The sequence below is a fragment of the Sebastes fasciatus genome, chromosome 5 (genome assembly GCF_043250625.1).
Source record: "Sebastes fasciatus isolate fSebFas1 chromosome 5, fSebFas1.pri, whole genome shotgun sequence".
Lineage (NCBI taxonomy): Eukaryota > Metazoa > Chordata > Actinopteri > Perciformes > Sebastidae > Sebastes > Sebastes fasciatus.
In genome coordinates this window covers 34,785,074-34,812,455 of record NC_133799.1, presented here as the reverse complement: position 1 = coordinate 34,812,455, position 27,382 = coordinate 34,785,074, and the positions used below count along the sequence as shown (strand labels likewise).

General features: G+C 43.9%; 1 protein-coding gene across 2 annotated transcripts in view; it reads left to right on the top strand.

The window, feature by feature from the left end:
* Positions 1-27,382, top strand: part of tbl1xr1a (TBL1X/Y related 1a) — a 58,005-nt gene that overhangs the window by 19,266 nt on the left and 11,357 nt on the right. For both annotated transcript variants that reach the window (XR_012594087.1, XM_074636935.1), the window contains exons 3-12: positions 13,272-13,373; positions 13,959-14,104; positions 14,196-14,421; positions 14,629-14,761; positions 14,894-15,035; positions 17,399-17,462; positions 21,727-21,824; positions 21,982-22,042; positions 22,131-22,252; positions 22,965-23,039. Coding sequence is in view for 1 of the 2 variants with exons in the window: in XM_074636935.1 (XP_074493036.1) it covers positions 13,316-13,373; positions 13,959-14,104; positions 14,196-14,421; positions 14,629-14,761; positions 14,894-15,035; positions 17,399-17,462; positions 21,727-21,824; positions 21,982-22,042; positions 22,131-22,252; positions 22,965-23,039 (1,125 nt within the window). In the remaining variant the exon portion in view is untranslated. The remainder of the gene's footprint in view (positions 1-13,271; positions 13,374-13,958; positions 14,105-14,195; positions 14,422-14,628; positions 14,762-14,893; positions 15,036-17,398; positions 17,463-21,726; positions 21,825-21,981; positions 22,043-22,130; positions 22,253-22,964; positions 23,040-27,382) is intronic.

Genomic DNA, 27,382 nt, shown 5'->3' with positions numbered 1-27,382 from the left:
AGCACTGGAAATAATTTTCTATTGTGATATGTAATGATATAATGATATGTAATGGAGGCAGGATATTTTACAGTTTAACAATAAGCTTTATTGTCCAAAGTGCACTGACATGGTAAACTTCACAGGGAATTAAATCATTTTTAATAACTATAGATAAACAAAAATGGCCAGTTGTCAAAAGTCAGGTGCTCATGAAGAAGAGAGAAACGAGAAAGAAAAGATAAGCGACCATTTCCTGACCTCTTGCGTCACTGAGAGCAATGTGTCGTAGCTTGTTTATATACTTTGACCTCAGTAAGAAGGCTGCGTGGTCGCTCTTCCCGAATACAGGTAGTGATTCCACTCTGTAACCGTTTTTGGATGGCGTGAAGCAGTGATCTAGAGTGTTTAATTGCCCTTGTTACACGGCTTTGTTGAATACTCAGTTCTGATTGGTCAATCATGGCGTTCTACGGTCTGTTATGTTCTTTATAGCAGACCGTTGCTATGGACACAGTTCTGATGTCAGACTCAGGCGGACCACTTTTGTGTCTGCATCGTGCGTCGGATGGTCAGGCTCTCGTATGAATAGCATCATTCATATTTGAATTTAAATATTTTAATAAATTCATAGCCAAATTTAATTTCATGACTAACTGACATTTGCATGGTTTGCAGACAGTTATGATATAGGATACAAATGCAGGTACAAATGCTTAAAAATGACTGTTGAATAAACTGTGTGAACTTAATTTCCCATTAGTGACCGACTTCGGAGAGCTTTTTGACCTCTTCAGTAAAGAACTGATGTACAATCCTGAGATCAAAGCGCCAGCAGAAAGTAGACGGCAGAGCACAGAGAAAATAGAAGCTGGAAGAGCAATGTTTCCAGTCTGTTAGCGTATTAGCAAGTTAGCTTGCCAGCTACATAGGTTCATTGACTACCCCTGCTTGTTGTCACTACATCACCCTCTAGCACCCCATATTTCATGAAGATATGTGGATACATTTTATGGTGCTACTGTCTGGTGGGTTTGGGCCTTTAAAGGTCCCATATTGTAAAAAGTGAGATTTTCACGTCTTTTATATTATAAAGCAGGTTTGAGTGGTATATAAATACTGTGAAGGTATCAAAACACTCAATCCATGTAGAAATACACACGGCCCGTATTCAGAAACTGTGCGTTTGAAACAAGCCGTTAGGATTTTTGTCCATTTGTGATGTCACAAATCTACAATATATAGACCATTTCACAGTTTTAAACGTAAACATACTAATTGTGTCCCCGTTTATTTCCTGTTGCAGTGGATGTGAATGACATCAGCTGACAGGAAGTAAACATAGACCCAAGCTGTTTCCTAGCAACGCAATTCCGTTGCAATTCCGTTGAAATGCACTAAAACGGAGCGTTTCAGACAGAGCGTCAATACTGGTATATTCAGACAGACAGTATGAGAAAAATAATGTTTTTTTAACATTAAAGCATGTAAACATGTTCTAATAGAAACCCAAAATACAAACATGAACCTGAAAATGAGCACGATATGTCCCCTTTAAACTAATGTTATCAGTCTGGATCAATTTCATACTAATACCCCTTTTCTACCAAAATTAGTGCGTATTTGCAGTTTTTTTTTTAAATTCGCCGGAAAACAGGGTTGGTAAACAGAAAATGTTTCTGTGGTTCCTTCTTTTTGATATCTGTTACTTATTCAGTATCTCCTTCAAACTCTCAGACCAGAGTTGGTTATTACTGGAACAGTAGAAAGACTAACAAAGACGGTTTTGGTGAGTTTTCTTTTGTTTCTGTCCAGTTTGAATGAAGTGTGTTTTACAATGATCAGCGAAGGTAAAATTATTGTTTCTGTCAATGGAGTCTGGTGGCTTTGAGAAAGGCAGATAATTGACATTAATTGACATATTGGACAGACTGAATGCTTTAAGTAAGCCATATTTTGTTTTCCTCTGTAAACGAGTTGTGTGGTGTGCTGGCAGGTCATTGTGTGCTTACACAGGTAATGGTGTTTACCAGATCTTATTCTACCCTGAGACTCCAGCCTACCCGAGGTCACCTAATACCCCCCAGCTGTCAATAAATGGGCTCATCCTGTTAGTCTTTCTCACTAGCTCGGCTTCCTCAGTCTGTTACTGGAAATAGATGCTCACCAGGGTCTTAGGTAAGGGTCTGTGGATTAACAGTTTACCATAGAGCCACTCTCAACAATATGGTTAACCCACAGGATAACAGCACAAGAGGAGCGATGTCCAGAGAAATGGACGATGTTGACGTGTCAACAACAAGATAAGGGAATGAACCACTGGATATGTCAACAGCAATAAGGAGACTTTGTAGAGACAGGGCAATCCAGTCCAAACTGGCGGCACGCCGGTCGACGCAGCCGTACATTTCAGTGAGCATCGGACACCGCACGCACGAAATAGACTTTATTTCCTGCGTATAATGTACACTGCAGGAACTGACCTATTATAAATTGTGTACCACTTTATGTGTCCGCCATGCGATGCTAGCGAACGCACACGGAACACGCTTTATGTTGCTGTATTTTAAGTGTAGACGACGACGACGACGACGACAACAACAACAACAACGCGAATGACGTTTGTCACACAAGGCCTACTCCTTGTGGCCAGTAGCTGACGCAGTTATTATAACTCAATATTGACATGTGAATGGATTTGACCAAGTACAGTTGAGTTACAACAGCTTGTTGTATAATGGTGAACTCAGACTGACGTTGTTGGTGCTCGGGCCCTAATAAAGTATGAACAAACCCAACTAAATAAGTGAAAACAAGGCTTTAAAGGGACTGTTTGTAAGAATCAGAAATGCTTGTTAACAGTGACATCTGTGGCCATTAAGTGAATGAAAGTCAGTGTCGGGCTCGCGCTTGTGCTCGCTCTACATAGACATGAACGAGCATCGCTCAAAACAGTGAGGCGACACAAGTCAGCTAAAACCACAATATCACTCTATTTCAGCTGCTTGGCAGTAATGTTAGCTGACCAGACGAAGGTCTCTCCATGAATCAATGCTGATCCTAGTGTTGGCTTTTCCTGCCTCAGCCTCCCGACCGCGGCCGGAGGGAACAGGGGAGACACCGGAGTTTTGGTCAGAGACGATAACGTTTCTCTCTGCGGAGCCCCGTCACTTCACAAGACACGGGAAACCTCTGTTGGTCTGGAGGAGCTGAACCATTTATTTCTGCACAAACGTCCACTGTACATTCACTAGATATTCTCAGAGCTAAACTAACTCTTCTGCAGTGTGTAGTGTGCGTGCATGCACGTGACAGTGGAGCGAAATAGCGAGAACGAGCGCGGTGTGCGAGTGAAGGCAGGCAGGCAGAGGAGCAGAGTACAGCAGAGACTCCGGCCCTGGAGACCAAAGCTACGGTCTCCCCCGCGTCCTCCGACCGCGGCCAACACTGTTTTTCAAGACGGGCTTCACTAGATAGAACTTTGAGGTTTTGGTGCTTCCGTGTAGCTTGTGTTGGAGTCTCGTCTGAACAGCGTAGCCACACGTGAGAGCGCATGGGACACCGACCCGCAATGATTTATACGTGTAAGAAGTTACAAACGGTCCCTTTTTTTTTTTTTTTAAAGTTATTTTTTTTGGGGGCATTTTTCCATTTTTTTATTGAGGACAGTGGATAGAGTCTTGAAAGGGGGGAGAGAGAGAGTGGATGCGGAAAGGGCCACAGGCCGGATTCGAACCCGGGCCGCCGCGGTCAGGACCAAGCCTTGATACATGGACGCCCGCTCTACCAACTGAGCTAACCCAGGCGCCCAAACGGTCCCTTTTAATCTGGGACGTCATCATAGTATAAAGCTTGTAGAAACTCTGGATACAGATTAAATGCGTCAGCATCGGTTGGGTATGAAGAGATGTCGCACTCATGGATCGATCAGAAATCACCCACAAATCTAAAATATTAAAATTTGTGTCAGCAAGTATAATGACATTGTTCCAGGTCAACTGATGCTTTAATGGTTTATGTCATTACATCATAATTTACAGCATGATGATATTTTGTACCATCATGCTGCAGTTTAGAGTTTTGTCTGTAACATGTTGATGACAGAATCAAAATTTCTAATTGTAGTTCTGTAGTTCTTTTGGGTCTTTTTTTATGTCAATGATTGGAGTGTTTGACCTGAAACACATCTCATGCTTGATGTTAACTAGTGTACCCCTGTACCATGATGGTTTTGCTCCTCTTCTGTTTTGCTGTAGTAGTGTGAGATCCAGTCCCATTATGTGAATAGCAAAGCGAGCAGTAACCGTTACTTGTTCCTGATATGAGCAAACAGACTTTACATTCTAAAGAGATCCTTCAAGTGAGCGACGGCAGCTCACAGTGAGATAACCGCTGTTGATTCAGTGGCTCTCACCGACCTGCTGCATTCAAGGACACAAGCTGCCTGGAGCAGGTTTAGCTGCCCATCAAGTGAGGCTAGCTGGCGAAGGCCTACGTTCTACCATTTGTAACCGGCAGACAGCTAGCCTCGCCGACCTCACATAGGCCTTGTGAGGCAAAGCTTGGCTTGCCAACGCAATCTGTCACTCCAAGAAGAGAGCAGTAACCCTAGAGAGGGGGAGGGGAGAGCCACTTGCAGATTGGAGTTAATTTCACCTTAGTACCTTATACAACTGCACAGTAAAGGAAGTAAAAAAGACTTTACAGTGCTGTCATACAGTATCATAGATTAAACCTGTAACTTTGTTTTTTTTATATTAATGTATGTATTAGTTTGGATTGGAAGTACCTAAAACAATTATTTCCTTGGGGCTAACGGGGCAGGATACAGGAAGTTGGCCTGAGAGTTGTAGCATTTATTAACCGACAGCCTAAACTGTACGTCACAGCTATAACGTCACCGTTAACTTCACACTCACCGTCCGTCACTCGTGTGTCGCTCTCTCCCTCTCTCGGTCGACTGCATTCTCGCTAACGTTGGCGGAAGCCCGTCTTGTCTCGTAACCCCAAAAGATGCACAAACTTTCTAGTAAACAAACTTTCTAGTAAACAAACTTTCTAGTAAACAAACTTGTGCGCGGTGCGTGTTTTCCGTTTCTCTCTCTTTCTGTCTGTCTCTCTCTCGACCGCGCACATCGACGCTCGCTAAAGTCGAGCACACATCCTATGCGCTTATTAAGTCACTTTAAGTTATTCCATTAAAGGCCGTGTAAAGGAAATTCAGAGATTTGTTTCTAAACACATTCTAAATGTTGGAAAATAATGACTGAAAACATGCGCAATGACTGTGAACATCGTAGTACTGGATGGTGGAGTTAGACCATTAAACTGTTTTTCGCCAGTTTTGTGTTCAGGATTTTTTTGGCGGAAATCATGGCTCGATGACGCAGTGGAGCCAGTCTGGCTAATGTCAGCGTGACCATGCCTTAATATGACCCCACCCGTCTTCAGAAACCTGTTTTTTGAAAGGCAAAATAGAAACCCAGAAGGTTATCAAAGGTGATCACGGCTAGTTCAGTCGGTAGAGCATGAGACTCATATATTCAGGGTCGTGGGTACGAGCCCCACGTTGGGCGTTGGCATTTTCATGACTGTTTTTGTATTGTATTGTAGTTTTATGATTGTAATCCATCCCATGTCTTATGTATATTTATTCTTTTTCTGTAAACTTGTAAAAAAATTAATAATCTTTTTAAAAAAAAAAGAAAATGACAAAGTGTCAGAGTATGGAGTACCAGGACCGTGAATGTCTTCGAGACTACCAGGACCACAAAAGTCACAACTTTGACCAAGGCCCCGGGAAGCGGCGAGGTCCGGGCGAGGGGCGCTGTAAAGCTCCATCCTCTCCCCGAGCCTTTCCAAGCTGAAATAAAATAGAAATGAAAAAAGAATGAAGAATGAAATGCGCCTGGCGGGGGCCAGCCAGCGCCGGGGAGAGGTCCCGCGAGTAGATCCTTCCACACTGAGCGGCCGTCCCTAACCCGCCGAGTTGAATCCCAAGGGCAGACTGCGTGACGGGGGCTGTTACCGGCCTCACACCGTCCACCTTGCTGCGCCTCGATCAGAAGGACTCGGACCCCCGAGTGACACCGGACAAGCGGTCTTCTGTACGCCACATTTCCCCAATCCGCCAATGGCGATTCGGCGCTGGGCTCTTCCCTCTTCGCTCGCCGCTACTGAGGGAATCCTGACAGGCTGCACCTTCCCCCGCTTGTGGGTGTGGTTTCAGCCACGGATGTATTAAGAGAGGTTTCAGGTTTCAGCGCCTTCAGCGACACGCCCCCTCAGCGTCTCAGAGCAGAGAATACTGCTGATTTTTACATGATTTTGAAAGCTAATTTTATATACTCGACGATTTCTTTTTTATCATTCAAATTTGACTGGGTGGTTAGTAACACATTTTTTCTGTGGTGTGACAAACACAGAATGTATGTTTATTTTTGCTTTGAATTTAAAGGAGTTTGCTACCTGTATAACACATTTTAGTTTAAAAAACACACCCTTAATAACGCCTCTTTTGGTGAGCTAAAGCCTTTGATTGGATGTTTCATGTTTGGGTTAATGTATTATGTACCGTATATAATACAGTTGATAACCAAAGGCAAATTATGATTTATTTAGTGATTTTATATTGAGGGACACTCTCATCAATATGAATTTAGTATTGCTTCCTCAGTAACACGCCTCCATTAGGAAATGGTAATAGGTTGTATGTTGCATGTATTTGATTGTTGTGTCCTGATTTTCTGTTGCTTTTGATTAATAGTCTTTGTGGGTCTCTCCCTCCCTTCCTGTCGTTGATTTAACATTTACTGTATACAGAACAGTTTGCCACTGGCAGCAGTCACAAAGGGAGGGAGAGGGAGAGAGAGAGAGAGAGAGAGGAGGGAAGAAATGCAGAGATGGAGATTCCCTTCTCCTCTCCCATCCCCCCTTCTGTTTTACCCCCACACTGTCAACACAGAGGATCCTCACTGCAGATAGCGGCTCCACAGTGCCACTGCAGTGAGGATGGCGGTGGAGGGAACCTACAGCTTTCTGTTTACAAACCTGAGGTCCTCCCCGGGCATTGCTGCTGCTGTCAGATGGGATTTGAGCAGAGGGTCTCAGTGATCTGTGACTCAACAGTCTGCAGGTTTTCATTTCAGCCAAAACACAACAGCAGGCATATACTCAGCCTCCCATCTTGTTTTAAGTGTATTGATCAAAGCTGCTGTTGCGTTTGATTCAAATCAATTCCTGCCCGCTCTACGTATTTACTCCCTGAATGAATTACTTTGTGCGGTTTCCTTTTGTTTGAGGAGTTTGAACGGGCAGCAGGTTGTAATAATCTCACTCAAGATATTTAAATCTAATATGTGTAGAATTAAAATCCCAGTTGTAGAATCAAAAAAAGACACTTTGGAAGATTACAATACACGCTGCTACACTCAGTACTGTGCCCGAACGCATCCTGTGTAGATACAGATGGAGGACTGAAGCTGCTGCTGCTGCTTTTGCTACGCAGGCTGTGCAGACACGGTTCATGTCGGTGTAGTGTGGATGCGGTTACTTTAAATTTGAGTGACACAATTGTACATTTATTGGGTGATTTATGCCTATAATAAGCTATAAGCAGGTTGTATTACAGTGTATTGATCTTGTCTACCTTTGAGCTGGTTAACTGGCATCCCTAATAGATGGAGAGATAGATGGATAGAGGATGTGTTAATATCCATATTGATATTTTTGTATTTTCTAGGACTGTGAAACTTAAAGCTGAAGTAGGCGAGATTGGAACAAATATGATTAAAAAAAATTATTTTTATAAAACGGTCGCAATATCGTGACAGTAGTACATGAAACAGGTAACCTGAAAAAAATCATGTTCCTCTGTGTCCTCCGGTGCTCCTAATGGCATCTGCAAGATTTCACAGACCGGAGGAAAACAAGCAGTAAGAGCTGATTTGAGGTCTGCTGTCTGAGACCCGGCTGTCAATCACTCGTGAAATCCGACCAAACGGTCAATCTAGGCAGCGCTGATCAAATATGAATCAATATTCTGTTACGTTAATGCCTATTTCTCTCCTCAGATGTTCTCAGAATCATCTTGTAGTGCACGGTTTAGCTGTAAAATGAGAAAGTTTGTGACGCCTGTGAAATCTGTTGAAGGAACGCCAAGTTCCGGTCACATGACTGGAGCTCAGCCAATAGGAACGCTCTCTCAATGAAATGACCTGTGATTGGTCAAAGTCTCCCTTCAAGGGCACAAAAATATACTGCCTACTGTTACTTTAAATGGCATCCCTAATAGATAGAGAGATAGAGGATATGTTAATATCCATATTAATATTTTTGTATTTTGTAGGACTGGTGAAACTTAACGGGATAATAACTCATTAACGCAAATTTGTTTTAACTTCACTAATTTATTTAACTCATTAATGCTACTTGGGATTTTTTTAAGTTGTAGCGGGCTCAGTTTTGAAGCTAGAGTGGAGAAACTGACATCATATGAAATTAGAAACCTAAGGAATCCAACCATGTCATACAAGCTTGTAGGGCTGCACAATTAATCGAATATTAATCACGATTTTGGCTTCCCACAATTAAATGAACGGCTGCGATATTGACGTTTAAAATGCGTGCTCCGCTCATAGTAAACTCTGCTGCACAAATCAAACGCTTCCTGAACTAAAAGCTAGAGATGAACCGTCAATCAGCAGCTGATTGAAGCCGGCCGGTTTTCAGCAGTCTCATATATCCGCATATATAGACACACGTCAGTAACGTCACACATATACATAGCAGCGACGTACATGAAACCTGCTTTGGCGGAGGTCTGCGCTCTCCGAGTGCACTTCTATTTCTTTGTTGGTTTTCTCCTGAAACTTGATTGGATGCTGTTGGATTGGTTCAAACAAAGTGGATCTGGGGAGTTAAGTGTAAGATAATCAAATGCAAGTCCCAATAACATTCACCGGAAATACAGAGAAGTCCAGAGTTGAATAAAAAAAACACCACTTTTCAGAGATTCAGCAATAAGCAACAAAAGATATAAATTCAATTTGCTCAGTTCAGTTTTTTCCCCCACGAGTGAATCCTCTTCTCGAACATCAAGGATCTCTGCGTCTCTGGATCTCGTTGCTGCATGGCGCTGTTGTGTGTGTGTGTTTGTGTGTAAAACTCCGACACAGAGAGCAGAGGACAGAAGCAGCCGTATTTGGCGCTTGGCGGGTGTTGATTTCGGACCCTGCAGGCATCGTACGGTACCGTAGAAAACGAGTTCCGTCACGTTTTAAGAATTTTGGCATCGTCTTGGTACCGAAGTATCGGTTCTCGTGACATCCCTAGTCCCAACTCTTATGGTCATTGTTGTGATTTTGTATTGGACTGCATCATGTTTAAAAGGGTGTTGGTAAGAAACATTTCCATCATCTATCTTTTCCAGATAGATGATTGAAAATATGTAACACGCAATAATGTTGTGTTAATACCCCAACCACAAACTACAGCATGAAAAAGTGTTAAATCATCAATTTCCTGACACAATATCAGCAACATTGAAGTGCATAACAGTTTGCAGGTATTTCTGTTCCTGTTCACTCGATGTATTTATTTCTCTAGAGGTGTAATTAGAGCCAATCAAGTATTTTGGACTAACTTGCACTGATCATATTCGGTTTGATTTTGCCCTGCTGAGATATTTTCAGCAGTGGCTGTCCTATATTTATGTCATAAACACACACATGGTGGCGTATTTACTAGGGAGCGGAAATGTTTGCAGTATGGAACTGTTGTAAATTGCTTATGATTTAATAATTGGTGTAATTTAGAGCTCAGTAGCTTACTGTATGTCTGCAATGCCAGTGTTTCATGGGGCGGTAGTAACGGCTCATTTCAACATCACAAAATGTTGCCAGTTAGCATTGTTTAGTAAGTGTGATTACGTTACTTCTGAGTAAAAATCCTCATCCGAGGTGGTTTGCATTACTTTGTCTACTTGCTGATAGTAGTTTCCATGGAAAACACAATCCTGTCTCACTAGAGACAGAGGGGGTTGGGGCACAGATAAGTGTCGCCGAGCCAACATGCCAGAGAACGGCATCACCTCTTCTTCTGCTGTCTTTGCCACAGAGTTGTTTCCCCGTCTCCTGGGTCAGGGACAGATCCCCAAACAACTCAGCCACGGCAGCCTTATTCTCTTGTGAAGGTGATGCAACTGGCTCTATAGTGTGAAGTCTGCTGCTGTTGCTGCTGCTGCTAATGTTGTTGTTGTAGCCTGATTATGTAGGATTAGCAAAAATTGTCAGTGAGTAGATGTCAAGTAGACACACTGGCCCGCTCTTACTTTACACAATGCCATGTGGATTGTATAATAGTATCCTGTTTGCTGTTGCTGTGACCGGGTTCCCCTCAGGTCATCATTAAATGTCCTATATATGGGATTCAGAGCATTAATATGGTGGCGACCAATTATTTTCAATGTAAAGATCTAGTGGAGTAAGAGCAGAGAAGGAAGTTGGTCTCCCTCTCTCTGTGTTGTAATCCGAGCTCCTCTGTAGCCGGGTCAGCCAGCGTGTGCATGTTAGTGAGTGTATGTGCCTCTCTCCGTTGTGCCCCGCTGGCTAGCTAACGGCCGCCGCTCCGCACTGCTCTCAGCTGACAGTTACAGCTGATTACGCCATCCCGACCCACGCCGTCATTGCGTAAGCGTAGCGCCCACCCTCTAGTTCCCCTCCTTTAGGTTAACATGGTTTGCTCCGTCAGCACTGTTGCCATTGTTTGCACTGTTAGCGCCGTTAGCACGGTCAGCTGCTAGCCGCCGGCTCCGCGGTTTCCATGTTGAGACAATAGATACACTCTGAATTCCGTATTAAACACCTTTTAAAGATTAATCTTAATCTCCATAGTAGAAGACAGAGCTATGATCACATTATACCGTTTGAGGTGTAATAGGTGGTGTTCACACGTTTTACTAGATTTACGATTCAGTGACACGACGCAACGGAAGTTACGCCCATAATTCATGCCAGGCATCATGGGGGCTAGGAATAAGGTGGACACAAACGGTTGAACCAGCATTTACAAACTGCTTGTCATGTGTGAACTTCACTGCATTTGTGTGTGTGTTTTTTTTTAGACTCCCCTGACGTGAATGCTCCACAAATGCATTTTTTTTTTTCAACAAGGAATTATCTGTAGCCAATCCGATGTCTCCTTCAACACTTAGATGGGGCGCACAAGTCTTCGCCAAAGCTAGCTACTTTCCCTGTTGATGTTCACCCTGAGCAGGACGTAAGACCTAGAGCTCACAGTACCCATGAGAGTGTTTCATCCACTTAACTGCCATTAAATGCACAGAAATTGTCCTTCTCCTGGGAAAGGGGGGGCTGCAGACACTGAGCTCCAGGCTTTACATGGCTGATTATTCTCAGGGGAAATGGGCTTTGAGCTGGCCCTTATTTTGGGATCGTCTCTCTGGCTCTCAGTGAGGTTTTTTTTTAAATATATGGCTCCCAACCTTTTTAGATAATGAAACCACTGACAAAAGCAATGTCGGATCATGGTCTCCTGACATGTGCTTGGATGCAGAAACTGAAGAAGTAATATTGCCCTGGTGGTTCGTCCCCCCCTTTGTATTTTTTTAGTTGATAGTTTGCAGTGAATTGGTACCCAAATTAGTTCATTAAATGATTTATAAGTGTTCAGGTGGAGGAGAAGTAGCCTGGGGAAAAAAAGTGAAACCATAGACTGTATAAAATATGGACGTAGTCTCCGTGACGTCACCTATAGGTTTCTGAAGAGCCGTTGTGAAGCTCAGTGTGGGTGGCTCCGGCCGAGTCCATCTCAGCACACAGCCTAAAGCCCAGGACAAACAGAGAACGTCTGGAGCGCGTGGCGGCTGCGTTTCATGTTGCTTTTTATTTCGGCGTTCATCTCAAGCGCGTCTCAGCTGCGTCTCTTATAGAGAATAGAGGTCTTGCCTATTTTTGAAGCGTGGCGTGTGCGGTTCACAGCAACAACAGACAGTGAAAGTGATCTATTGACTGTATATTGACATCATACCAGCAACATTACTACAGTTTTGATGTCTATCTGTAGAAAATGTTACGGATATGAAAATAAGTAAAGACTTATTTTTAAATCAACACTTCCTGCTTTCATTTAAAAAAAAAAAAAGCCTCAAGCATTTTTTTCTGTGGACAGAATTCCCTCATTTGTTAACATGAGGCTTTTATTTATATAAATATGTGCTGGACAGTGTTGTAGAACATGCAGTGACTTGCAGAGCTCCATGAATGAATATAGTACGGAGTTTTAATTGTGGATTATTACTATTATTTACAAATTACCACACGGTTCTTAACCTTTCTCTGTCTAAAATAAATATAAATTACATTTATAATGAATAATGGCCATTTTGAAAGGCAAACTCTATGTAGAAAGAAAGAGCTTGCAGCAGAAACGCAGCTGGTGTGAATACCCGTAACTCCCAGCTAATACAGAAATGGGCGGAGGTGGATTGTCGGTGGAGCTGCGGCGGTTCCCGCCTGACGCAGCAGAGCAGACAGCTAGCGGCAAACAAACTTCGCCTTTGGAGCCGGCCTCAAGTGGCCTTTTGAAGAACTACAGTTTTTGGCACTTCCGCGTTGGCTTCATTTGTCGGCACAAGAGGTTGCCGCTTGAGTGAGACACTATTTGTCAACACTAAAGAAGTATAGCTGAAGAAAATACTCAATCCGAGAAATGTTTTTTGGCGAGAAATTTCAGGTGGATCATCAACGATTAATAATCAGTTCTCAAAAAACAGTATGCAAACGGTAATAAAGGAGTGTATGTTGAAGTACATGGGGTTTATTGTTTTGCTTCTGTTTTTTTTTACCATGGTATCAAATTGGTATTAAGAATCATGGACTACTACATTTCTGGTGTCTTCCCATCCCTAGATAGATTTATTACATGTTTCTGTACATTTTAACAATTCCATATATTTTGGTAGGACAACCTACCTACATAGTAAACCTCTAAATAGACTGGACTTTGATGCTCAACAGTATTTTCCATTTCCACAGTCAGTTTAGTGGTGAAATTACCTTTTTTATTTTGGCTGAAATTAAAACAGGATTTAAAAAAGGCTTCATTTAAGGCCGATGGAATTGCCGACGCTCTGATATTCAAACAAGATCCGGCCATATTTCAATTATCTTTATTATATTGCAGCCACATGTGTTGTATCGTGTACATTGAGCAGTAGTGTCAATGATGAGTTTACCCTTCACTGACTGAATCAATCTCTCCCTGTTTTCCAGGCTAGGTGTGTGCGTGCTGACCTAATGGTGTAACGGGAGTAAAGATGAGCATTAGCAGTGATGAGGTCAACTTCCTGGTCTACAGATACCTACAGGAGTCAGGTATCCTCTCAAGTCCTTATCATATTCATCAATGGGGGGTGTAACGGTATATCCGTATTGAACCGTTAGGTTTGGGTTTGACCCCAAACAGCTGTTTATGTCTACCGCTCGCACAGATGGAACAGAAATTCTGGAGCAAGAATTTTACCCGGAAAGTTTAGGCGGTGCATCAGTCAGCTGTAGTGGGGGTGATGGCTTAGAAGGGAGCCCACAAACTGGAGAAACTCTTACGAGATTGATAAAGTTAGGAATTGATCTTGGAACAGTTAAGGTTAGGATAGTTTGCCGGGCTTTTTGCAAGTTTTTGGACTGGGAGGGGAGGGGAGGCAGTAGTAGCCAGTAGTAGCCAGAGGTTGCAATACAAGCGATCTCTTTTATAATCTCAAAAAACCTCCAAAAGTAAAGAATAGTAGCAGCGGTGTGCAAAGAGCAAGATGGCTTTATGGCTAGTGGAGAAACACAAAATGTTAAATTAATCACGGGGGAAACTATTATTTACTGTGATATACAGTATATCGTAGCATTCCAGTGTTCAAAACATCTTCTCCTCTCCTGCCCTCTTTCTCCTGTGCTTCTCCTCTTCAGGGTTCTCCCACTCAGCGTTTACGTTTGGTATAGAGAGTCACATCAGCCAGTCCAACATCAATGGTGCTCTGGTTCCCCCTGCTGCCCTCATCAGCATCATCCAGAAGGGCCTGCAGTACGTCGAGGCTGAAGTCAGCATCAATGAGGTGGGACAGAAACCCTCTCCTCTCCTCTCCTCTCCTCTCCTCTCCTCTCCTCTCCTCTCCTCTCTAACTGATTATTTCTCCCACTATGTAGGACGGAACATTATTTGACGGGCGGCCCATTGAGTCTCTGTCCCTAATCGACGCCGTGATGCCAGACGTTGTTCAGACGAGGCAGCAGGCCTACCGGGACAAAATGGCCCAGCAGCAGGCTGCCGCTTCAATATCGTCATTGGCCACCGGAGGCAGCATCGCCGGCAACGCCAAGAACGGAGAGAATACTGCCAACGGGGAGGAGAACGGAGCCCATGCCTTAGCTAGTCAGTAATATATTTACAATACAAAAAAACAAAACATGCAAATGATAATTAAGCTACCTGCAATGACAAAGCGATACTTTTATTAAGGAGGAAATATTATTTTTGACCTTGGAGATAGTAGTTTGACAAAGTATTTTCTAAACACTGCTGACTTGTTAACTTGACATCCTGCCTCGCTGTGTGTCACCCATCAAACTCTGTACTTAGACAACCACACGGACCTGATGGAGGTGGACGGAGATGTGGACATCCCTCAGAACAAGGCCATGGTCTTGAGGGGCCACGAGTCAGAGGTCTTCATCTGTGCCTGGAACCCAGTCAGCGATCTGCTGGCATCGGGGTTAGTCACCTTCCCTTTCCTCCCATTTTCCAAACAAACAAACCAGATAAAACTGGTTAACAAACAATGTTAGAGAGGTACCTGTTGTCTATGGAAACATGGTTTATGTTTAAACGTGTCGGTCCGTCTCAGGTCCGGTGATTCGACGGCTCGTATCTGGAACCTGAGTGAAAACAGTACGAGCAGCTCCACGCAGCTGGTCCTGAGACACTGCATACGAGAGGGAGGGCAGGACGTTCCCAGCAACAAAGACGTCACCTCGCTAGACTGGAATGTAAGCACGCTAACACACTCGCACATCATGTTAACAAATGAGTCACTCTGCATGGGTGCATTCATTCAAAATATGGGACTAGGTCCGCGACCCTGAATGGGATAAGCGGTTACGGATAATGAATGAATGAATGTTTGGTGATGTTTGGACAAACCGTCATTGATTTATGGCCAGATTTGCACCAAGCCCATGCACATGCACATGTTTGGAACTGATGGCGCCCCCTTTTGAGCGATATCAAAATAATTTTACACACATGGTTCAACATTGTTATGAAACATATCCTTTGAGATTTGTAATGATTGGACGAACGATTTGTTTTATTCCACTTCCCTTTGTATTACCCCCAAGTGGTCGACTTAAATGAAACTTTCAGGGTATGTTTCAGGTACTCTTGCACGTTTTGTGATGATTGGACCAACTGTTGTTGACTTTAGTTGTTGTATTTATGTGCTGAGCCATGCCCTTTTGAAGTTCATTGGTCAATATCTTGAAAACACAATGAGATATCAACAAGCTTTATGCAACTTTTGATAAGCTTGGTCCAATAATGAGACACAGAAAATGTGGTAGTAATCAGACCTACGGTTTAGGAGGCGATGTTATGGAATGTGTTTTTCAAAAAAATCAAAATTACAGAACATCTTGTCAGGTGGACGTTAGTGGTGGTTGTGGCCTTTTTTGTAGAGCACATGGAGCTGGACATGTGTGCCAACATTTCCAGTTATGGTACCAAGTTTCATGTCTGTAGCTCGTTCCAGCTCACAGCAAATTGAGCAAAGGCATAACATAGCATATAATGTTAAATAGGCAACGCCCACATGCACCGATCAATATGACACTTCAGATCTTGGTTAACGCCCCCAGAGTAAGTGCACCAAATCTGATGAAATTCTGTCTACAGGGTTTTGAGCTACACACTTTTTGTGGCGCCCCCTATGTGTTGAGCTGAAAATGATTTGGTACGCCTATTCCCAAACACGTACTGAAGATATCTACCAAGATTTATGATGATGGGATTAATGGTCAATTAATTATGGCCAATTTCCTGCTAAGTAAGTCCCTACCCCCTTAAAGTTCTTTGGTCAATATCTTCAAAATGCAATGAGATATCAACAAGCGTTATGCAACTTTTGGCCTTTCCATTATCGCGTCTCTGGGCATTTATTACAGCGCCACCGTCTGGCCGATTGGGGTCATATTTCTTGGGATGTACTTGCACATCATTTACAGTTATTGTGCCAAGTTTCATGTTTCTAGCTCATTCCAGCTCACGGCAATTTGAGCCAGTGCACTTCGTCGGTGCTCAGGCCCTAATAATGAACCAGCACAAACTCGATAGGGTTTTAGCCCTTTGGGGTTTGAACTCTAATTTACTGGCACAAACTCAATTGACCCTTCGCTAAGTCTCGCCCCTCAAATGCAGACTGGCCAATCATATTGTAGCATTGGCCAGCTTTGACCAGGGTCCGACAGCTATAAGGCTGTGCTCCTTAGACTCTCCTGTAATCGTTTCAGATTTTCTTCATGTTCAGGTTGTTTTTGTGGATTTTGAGCTAGCGTTAGCACTATGCTATGCTAGCTACTGAAGGTATACTGAATGTATACATATGTGGCTTTTTAATCATTGTAAGTCAACATTGAATAAAGACCTACCCGGCTTTACAGGAACAGTGTTGTTGTCCTTAAATTCATCATCCTTTGTCTCGATCGCCAGGTGATGCGGTGGTTCACCTTTACACTGTGATCTGTGAAGCTTTAGCTTCTATCTTTATCTTTTTAACCTTTTTTTTGCTGCTGAATCAGTTTGACATCCTGGATATATCCTTCAAACGCATAGTGTAGACTCTTCTGTCTGCTTTTCTCTGAAATCGCTTTTCCCCCCAAAAAATTACATAATATTTATGCAGTGTGTGCTCTATGGAATCTATGGATTTGTACTTAATGTACTGCATGTACAGTCATGTCTGCAACAGAAAGGCAACAAGTGCCTCATCAAACAGGAATACTCAGAGTATTCTGAACATAACTGTTGATGATGTCTAACGGTGGAAGATCATCCGAGAGTGGAATTTTCCTTTAGTTCAGCCAGTGGATTGTGAACCTGAGCCAAGGGCAGAGGCAAAAAAAATGTCCTGGAAAGCGTCCATGCTGATGGTAAACACAGGCTTCACTTCAAATCCCAGCTGAACGACAGCAAATCCATTCAGCCTGGACTCCGTAAGGCAAATTCTGCAACTGCAAAAGACAACGTGGATCTGTGTCCAAGGTGTCCAAACTGGCCTTGCCATGCTCATCTGTCCGGCGCGCACACACACTCTCTTTAAGCCACTCTTACACTTGTCTCTCTTTCTCTCTGACAGAGCGAGGGTACGCTGTTAGCAACAGGCTCCTATGACGGCTTTGCCAGAATATGGACGAAGGATGGTGAGATGACTTTAATTCATTAACCCCTTAACACTCCCGACGGCCCGGCCGCCGTTCTGTCTTTTAGAGTTTGTAGCGGGCTCAGTTTTAGAGCTAAAGTGAAGGTGGTATCATATGAAACTAGAAAAACCTAAGGAATCCATTGGGACCAACCATGTCATGCTAGCTTGTTGGGAAGAACGCTAAGAAATTAGGCAAAGAAAAACTGGCATGGCCATTTTCAAAGGGGTCCCTTGACCTCTGAACTCAAGATATGTGAATGAAAATGAGTTCTATGGGTACCCATGAGTCTCCTCTTTACAGATTTACCCAATTTATGCTAATCCCATGGAGTTTTGGGCTAAAACTATGAAGTTTTACACCGGGTTCACATCAGGAACGGAAGTGCCACGATTTTCGGAGAAGCACTGACCGCATCCTTTCGGCGCCCATGTTAAATCAATGTTGGTGTTCACACAGCACAGCTCCACGCCACGGAGCTCCGTGGCCGGCTCGCGATAGTTTCGGCATCTGGTCTATTTCCTCCACGGACCGCGAGCGAAATTGACAGGAAAACAACACTGATAATCTACACTGCTCAAAAAAATTAAGGGAACACTTAAATCACACATCAGATTTTGATGAACGAATTATTCAAGTTGAAGTTCTTTACCGATGCATGTTGTATAATTTACAGCAGTCACGGTTCCGTTGGCTATGACATGGAGGTCTGTGAGACCCTCCAAGGATATCCCTCCCCAGACCATCACTGACCCAACTCCAAACCGGTCATGCTGGAGGATGTTACAGGCAGCGTAACGTTCACCACGGTGTCTCCAGACTCTTTCACGCCTGTCACATGTGCTCAGTGTGAACCTGCTCTCATCTGTGAAGAGAACCAATGGCGGACCTGCCAATTCTGGTGTTCTCTGGCGAATGCCAATGGAGCTGCACGGTGCTGGGCTGTGAGCACAGGTCCCGCTAGAGGACGTCGGGCCCTCACCTCATGGAGTCTGTTTCTGACAGTTTGGTCAGAAACATGCACACCAGTAGCGTGCTGGAGGTCATTCTGTAGGGCTCTGGCAGTGCTCCTCCTGTTCCTCTTAACACAAAGGAGCAGATACTGGTCCCGTCCGGCCCTCCTCGTGTAACGGCCGGTCTCCCGGTATCTCCTCCGTGCTCTTGAGACTGTGCTGGGAGACGCAGCAAAACCTTCTTGCAACCGCACGTATGGATGTGCCATCCTGGAGGAGCTGGACTACCTGTGCAACCTGATTGGGCTGCAGGTACCGCCTCATAATACAAGTAGTGACGAGGACACTAGCAGAACACAAAACTAGAGTAGAATCAGTCAGGAAGGATGAGGAGAGAGCAGCTTTCTGTGGCCACCACATGCAAAACCATTCCCTTTTTGGGGGTTGTCTTGCTGTTGCCTCTCCATTGCACCTGTCGTCACTTTCATTTGCACCAAAGCAGCTGAAAGTGATTCACAATCACTTGTGCTTCCTAAATGGACAGATTGATATCCCCGAAGTTTAACTGACTTAGTGTTATACTGTGATGATTAAGTGTTCCCTTCATTTTTTTTGAGCAGTGTATAATAAACGATATAAATGATTATCTGATTCTGATAAGATGATCAAATATCCATCCCACAAACGTCTTTGACTCCCCCCAAACCTCTCTCCCTGCAGTTCTCCCGGAGTTTTGATTCCCTCCGAGTCCCTCCACCCAATCACATTTCAAAATCCGTCCACTATATTTATCAGAAACAGCCTCGTGTCGCTGCTGTTTGTGATCGTGGTTTTTAAATTACGTACTTATTCCACATATTTGACAGTTGTTTTTAAACAGAGCGAGAAACACACACAAGCAGACAGACAGAGAGAGAGCTCTATAGTAAACAGCAGAGGAGCAGAATCGCTTGTTGACCGTTGCGGAGAAATGCGCTTCTGGTGTGAACAGCCAGGCTTCAGCTCGCACGGCGCTGTTGTTCTCTATGTGAACCCACATTTATGCATGTACAGTACAAATGTGCTATTTTTGCCTATTCTAAAAATGATGTATTTGAATATTTCTGCATACTGGGGTCCCTAAACAATCTTGGAGATACATAAATTGGGTATGACTGGAAAGCTGAGACTCTTGTGGATCCAATTGTATTCATGTGTGATGATGTTAGTCCCCATAGTATCCATTTCATTGTAGTGAGACCATTTTTTTGAAACTGTTGTGACCTCTAGGATAATATCAGCGTCATGAATCTTTAAAACCCCAAACTAGAGACCTAGAGCATTCAGAGGATGGATGGCTTCCTTAGGTAGATGGACAATAAGGGGTTTACACAACAGAAGTGCTCTCCATCCAATCGCTGAAAAATGCAATTCTTGCAGAGATGTGGCTTGGCGACTTCAAATTTGAAGTCGATCTGATTAATTCTGTAGGAAGAGTTTGTTAAACAAGAAAATATACACAAAATTAAAAATGACCGACTTCCTGTTGGGTGTAGAGCATGGCCCCAGGAGACTTTTTTTTAAGTCTACATGTGATACATGTGCCTACCAAGTTCTGTACATTTAGGTCAAACGTACCACGACGGCTGCTTCGTTGAAATTTTGGCAACGGCGTTCCATTATAAACTCAAAAGCTTTGCAGTTTTGCATCACAGAAGTCTTAACATTGCCCTGATCAAATTTGAGGTGGATCTGGTTAACCTGCTAGGAGCAGTACACCAAAATATAGCAACTATAACTTCCTGTTGCCAGCAGGTGGCGCTATGAGTATGATGCAAAATTGGACTGTAGATGTCCTCAGGCCGGGACTGTCATCAAACGTGGGAAATTAGGAAAAGATCTGACCATGTGGAGTCGGAGTTTCTTTTTTCATGGCAAGACATCGAAATTTGCTGCGCCATCAAGGCGAAGTCGTTCAACAAAAAGTCACAACATTCACTATAAAGCATCATCAAGGTCTTAAATTTTGGGATGGATCTGATGAATCTCTGCGGAGGTGGTCGTAAAAGTACACAACCTGTAACTTCCTGTTGCCAGTAGGTGGCGCTATGACTACGAGTCAACATTGGCCTGTAGATGTCTTCAGGCCGGGACTTTTATCCAGCACGTGAAATTTGGAGCAGATTAGACATTGTACGCTGAAGTTACAACTTCACTTTTCATGGCAAAAGGCGCTTTTTTGGCTGCCACGCCACAGCAGATGGTACTGACTAAATTTGAAGTTGATCTGATTAATTTTTCTAGGAGGACTTCATTAAAGTACAGCGCCTTGAAATGGTGAGAAAGTGCCCTATAATTCAGGATGGCCGATTTGCTGTTGGGTTTATAGTATACCTCCAAAAGGTAAATGAAGTTGAAACGCACCGCAGGGGCGACTCAATGGGGCAGTGCTATCTAGCCATTTTGCAATGCCCATGCCCAAGTCATTAAAATATATAAATGTTCACCACGTGTGATGCGTGTGCAAAGTTTCATGCATTTTCGAGCACCTATAGCCCCTCAGAAATGTGATTCATTTGGAGGAGGAAGGAGAAGAAGAGGATGATGAGGATGATGAGGATGATGAGGATGATGAGGATGATGAGGATGATGATGATGATGATTATTTCAATATGGCCTGGCTGACCCCTGATTGTGCTCTGGTGATTTTCTTTTTTTTTTGCCTATCCTGTACTACAGCCTGTGTGCCACATGGCTTAGTTAATCCTTGAACAATGCTGCCAGCTAGAGGCTGGTCTGCATATTGCCATTCAGGTGTTGGTGAACTATTTTGTGTTTTTTAGACCCCTTAACCCTTATTTCATCAATAGGGGACATTTTTCGCTATTCAATTTTTAATTGTTGGATCATTTTGGCTCTTATTGCATATGGCATAAATTTTGGCAAGGGTGTGAGTTTTTTTTTTTGGAGCCCTGTAGTGTTTGTTGCAATGCATCAGAATCAATGTTGCTAATCATTGTTATATCCCAGACAGAATTTCTTTTCTTTTTTTTCATAAAAAAACAACAGTGGCATTAAAGCTGGCATTTAAAGGGTTACAATTCTGAAATGAGTAAATATTTGGTAGTGATGTTGATTTAAAAATGTAACTCTGTGAAAGTGGAAAATAATATTAATATATATAATTTAATAGTTTAAGGAAGGGGATTTTTTTGTCCTCTAAGGACATCATTTTTAAAGGGATGCATTTTAAAGGGTTAATGGCTTGTTTTTATTTTTTCAAATTTGATACTGACATATTTCGTTCCCTCTCTGTGTGCTTCGCTCCACAGGGAACCTGGCCAGTACACTTGGCCAACACAAAGGTCCCATCTTTGCCCTTAAGTGGAATAAAAAAGGCAATTTTATCCTCAGCGCAGGAGTAGACAAGGTAAACCAGGATCTGTTCTCGAAATCAGTTCGAGGTCAACATCATTAAATAAATTCATAGAACGATTTCTCATGGGACTTTTCATGCAAGTCAATCAAACGAATGTGCTGTGTAGTCATTGTTAGCTCTAACTGCACATGTGCATGTGTCCTGCCAGACAACAATCATATGGGATGCCCATACAGGAGAAGCCAAACAACAGTTTCCCTTCCATTCAGGTACAAAGCACCTCTATAATGTCACATAGAATTTTTCGAGCTTGGCTTTTCGATCTTGCTAACATCTATCTCTCTCTATCTCCCACAGCTCCAGCACTAGACGTGGATTGGCAGAGCAACAACACGTTCGCCTCCTGTAGTACAGACATGTGCATTCATGTCTGTAAATTGGGACAGGACAGGCCCATTAAAACATTTCAGGGACACACAGTGAGTCCTTTGTTTGTGTGTATGTGAACATCTTTATCCTTATTACTGATGTGTGTCTGTTGAAGGGGCCAAAGCACCCAAAGGAGGTTGAAAGAAGGGTTACTGTCACTGTGTGACTGTCTTTTAATATGAATATTTGGTCTAATCTGGTTTGAATGAGGGCTGCACGGTGGTGCAGTGGTTAGCTCTGTCGCCTCACAGCAACAGCCGATTCCGGCTAGGGGCCCTTTTGTGTGGAGTTTGCATATTCTCCCTGTGTTAGCTAGGGTTTTCTCCGGGTGCTCAGGTTCCCTCCCACAGTCCAAAGACATGCAGGTTAATTGTTGACTCTAAATGTCCCGTAGGTGTGAATGGTTGTCTGTCTCTATGTGTCAGCCCTGTGATAGTCTGGCAACCTGTACAGAGTGTACCCCGCCTTCGTCCAATATCAGCTGGGATCGCCCCCCCCCCCCCCCCCCCCCCTCCGCTACACCTAATGGGATAAGCAGTTACAGATAATGATAATAGTATTTGTTAGCATTAAGTTGGACCTAGCAATAAGTTGGACCTAGTGTCAACATAAATCACTTTTTTTGCATTTAGCAACGCCCTCATATCAAATGGTATCCTTGGAGGAAGGCTGGATGGCACCGACACACAACACAGCTACTGTATAACACATCACAAACAAAGTCTCTTCTCTCTCTCTCTCTCTCTCTCTCTCTCTCTCCAGAATGAAGTAAACGCTATCAAGTGGGATCCCACAGGGAACCTTCTAGCCTCCTGCTCAGACGACATGACGTTGAAGGTGAGAGCTAAACCGGGTGAAATATTGAACATACTGTGTCGTTAACATCACTATCACTGCTACCTGTGACCTGAAAATGCTGAGCCATAAAGAACGTAATGATGAGTTCATGATGACTGGGGATTCTGGATCTGTGGACACGGATCAGCACAGGTCACCCTGACCGGTCTGCGGCTACGCAGCCCCGTACGCAACAAACTGATGAACTGCGTGTTCTGACACCTTTCTATCGGAACCAGCATTAACTTTACAGCAATTGGAGCTGCAGTAGCTCTGCTATTGGATCAGACAACACGGGCCAGCTTTCGCTCCCCACGTGCATCAATGAGCCTCAGGTCTGACCCTGTCGCCGGCTCACCGGTTTTCCTTCCTTGGACCACTTTTGGTAGGTCCTGACCACAAGAGCTGCAGTTCTGGAGATGCTCTGACCCAGTCGTCTAGCCATCACAATTTGGCCCATGTCAAAGTCGCTCACATCCTTACACTTGCCCATTTTTTCTGCTTCCAACACAAAGTTCAAAATGGTCACTTGCTGTCTAATATATCCCACCCACAGCCAGGTGCCATGGTAACGAGATAATCAATGTCCTTCACTTCACCTGTCAGTGGTCATAATGTTATGGCTGGTCAGTGTATGTGTCCAATCAACGTAGAAGGTAAATGTAGTCCACTGAGGAAATAAATTCCCATTGGTGTCTTAATGTGTATTTAGAGGGACTTTTTAAAATAATTTTTATCAATTATCGAGTGGTAAAATATTGTTAAATTTAGCTCCAAATCTGTGTAACAAATGGTATCAACCCAAAAATGTCTGCACACAACTTATGAGACATAATAGAGCATGGGAATGGCCATCATATACTGGTGAGATAAGGAGAACTGTCTTTGAGAGTTTTATTGATTTAAGCATTTGCAAATGGTTCTGGTCTGCTCTCTGAGGGTCAGCGTGGCAGAAGGACCTGCACACTGAGTGTGAGTGAGACAGACGGACCAGAAAAGAGGAGCTGCTCCCTCCTTTGTATAGTTCAAAACAAACTAGTTAATATTTTGAGCAACTTTGGTTTGGGCAATTTTGGTTTGCTGAATCGTGTTCAGCCCCGTAACTTAGATATTGCCAAGACCCCTTATCAGCCACTGGCCAGGCCTCAGGTGAGCACATGCTGTGTAAGCCGTCTCAGGTAATCAGTATCCTGATGATAGTCTGAGCTTGCTATATCATAAGTATGTTCATCGTCTGCGTATACGCAAAAATCACACAAGAATATTTTATTACAGGGTAAAATGGCAATTCAACCTTGATATGGAATCACTCCGCCAGTTGTGTGAGGTAAGCATGCACAGGCGTAGCAGCTCTAATTTGTAATTCTTCTAACTGATAACAATATGGCCTGATACCTTGCGTTCCGTTCTGGAGGCGTTTTGTCTGTTGGGTGCATGTGTGGTGGTCATATTACAATGTTGTTCATCCTCTGGGGTGCTGTGTAGCCACAGGATGGGGATCACCACTGGGATGGAGATGAGAAGGAGAAGGCCTCCTATGAGGCCACACCCCATTCTTCTGAAGGGGGTGCCATTGCCTGGAACTGTCCATGGCGTCACCATCAGTAGTGTTACCTTAACGCATCCCTAGTAATGTGCTGCTTACATGCAGATTGGGAAACTTGGTAGCACTCACCCGCCTCTCCCTCCCCAACAACACAGAACAGGGGATAGCGTTGGATCGTTTACTGATCTGATGCACGCCGGTTTAATCTGAGAGGTGTTTGTTGCGGTTAACTTCCCTTTTATTGCTTAGTTGGTGGTATTGGCGTTTCAATTCACCATAACCACGTGTCGTTATCATGAACCATGGGATGCATGACGTTGTACTGTACGGTGGTGGAATCCATTTGCAGTGGCTGGTGTGGATCCAGGGGGAGGTCCTTTTCTGCGACTTTTACTGCTGTCTCAGTCACTAGGAGCACCTTATAGGGGTCCTCGCCAACGCCTCTGCTTCCAGTGCTTCCTTCTTAAGTCTTTGATGAGGACCCTGTCCTCTGGTTTCAGGAAGTGGAGCTTCCCTTGGGATGGCTGTGGCGGGGCATTTTTTGACTGGTTTATGGATGTGATAGAGTAGAGGACAGATGTTTACAGTAATGTGACATTTCATCATCACGTTGAGATGTGGAAGGGAGCTGCAGATTGTGTGGACCCATCCCTGTGTTCACGGGTCTTCCAAACGGGATTTAATTTGGACTAAGCCCTGTTCTCGCCCCAGGTCTGCATCTCATGTGCAAGAGGACAATAGGTAAAGCCTCATCCACACTGGGAATGTCAGCAACGCGTGGCGGCTGCCTTACCTGTTGTCTTTTACTTCGGTGTCCGTGTTAACAGGTTAGAGCAGCCGCGTCTCAGCTGCGTCTCTTCTAGAGATTCGAGGTCTGGCCTATTTTTTCCGCGAGCTACGCGGTTCACAGCGACAACAGACGGTGGAAGTGATCTATTAACTGTATATTGACATCATATCCGCAACATTACTACAGTTTCAATGTCTATCTGTAGAAAATGTTACGGAGATGAAAAAAGTAAAGACTTATTTTTAAATCAACACTTGCGGCTTTTATTCTGAAATATTTGCAGGACAATGTTGTGGAACATTCAGTGACTTGCACGGTTCCATTAATGAATAAAGTATGGGGTTTAAATCAACACTTCCTGCTTTCATTTCAAAACAAAAGCCCTCAAGCGTTTTTCTGTGGACAGAATTCCTTCATTTGTTAACACAAGGCTTTTATTTTGAAATATGTGCCGGACAGTGTTGTAGAACATGCAGTGACTTGCAGGGCTCCATGGATGAATAAAGTACGGGGTTTTAATTGTGGATTATTACTATTATTTACAAATTACGACATGATTCTTAACCTTTCTCTGTCTAGATATAAATGACATTTATAATGAAATGAAATGGCCATTATGAAAGTCAAACTCTATGTAGAAAGAAAGGGCTGGCAGCAGCTGAAACACGCAGCCGCCACGCGCTCCTGACGTTCCCAGTGGGGATGAGGCGTAATGCTTTTGGCCAGCTGAGATCTGTTTCTTTGCAACATTTAGCTAGTTTGTTCTTGAGCGTCCCATTATCCCCCCCCCCCCCCCCGCAATCTGTGGATGATACGAGCAGTGGGGTGTGAGGTTGAACCCGATGTACTCTTAAACTGTGTGTAGTGCTGCGCTCACACATGCCGGTCCGTTACCACTACTGATGTTTCTTGGAATACTCCCAATGTGATATGATGTCACTTAGCAATGCTTTAGCTACTGCTGCTTCATCCTGCTTCCCAGTCGGATATACTTCTACCCGTTCACTGAACATGTCCACTATGACTAGGCGATATTTGTTGTTGTCACACGGGTTTAGTTCACCGAAATCCATCATGATGTAGTTCAAATGGTCTGTCTGATGGTGGGTGTGCAGCCTGTTGTGTGGAAAAGTTGGTTTTCGTAAATTCTGTGCAGAACAAGTCATGCAGCATTTACAATGTTTTTCAGCAAAAAACTGTGAAGCCCCTTGGTGTACCAGTGTTTGTTTACCGCAGCCGCCATCCCCATCTTGGCCACATTGGTCTGCACCATGTGCTGACCTTGCAAAGTAAAGCGATAAAAAAACACTCGGGTAAACATGGCTTGTCATCAGGACCAAACCAAAGGCCGTCTGAGTAAGTGCAACCTGCTTTCTTCCATCTGACTCTCTCATCAGGCTGCAAGTCTGCTCTGCACATCCTTCAAGCTAGCCGTAGGAGGAAGTTGATCGTCATCAGGAGGTTTGTAGTCAGGGTTAGTGATGTGTCAGTGCGTCTGGCTGCTGCCTTTGCAGCTGCATCGGCTGTGGCGTTCCCCACTGTGAAATCAAATCATCATTAGATGTGCGTGCTTGACATTTCATTACAGAAATAGATTTAGGTAGGAGGATAGCCTCGAGCAATGGAGACACGGATGTATGCTGTGCTGTGGGCTTTCCAGCCGCTGTTTCCTGTGTTTCAACAAAGCATGAAAATCACGTGTCACACCAAATGTCTGTGTAGATGTTACCAGTCTGACCTCGTGCCAGCTTACAAGCTTCTGTGAGTGCAACTAACTCAGCAGAGTTAGTTCCCCATCCGGGGAGGGATGGGGTCCCCTGCTCCCAGTGCGACTGTCAACCGGGGCAGACTGTCCTCAGTGCGCCCCAACCGCGTCGTGCCTCCAGGGTGGGGCTCGGCCCACGTAAAAAGCGCAGGATGCAGCCACATGCGGCCCCGTCTTGAAACACGGACCAAGGAGTTTCACGCACGCGAGAGTCAGAGGGTGCAAGCAAAACCCCGTGGCGA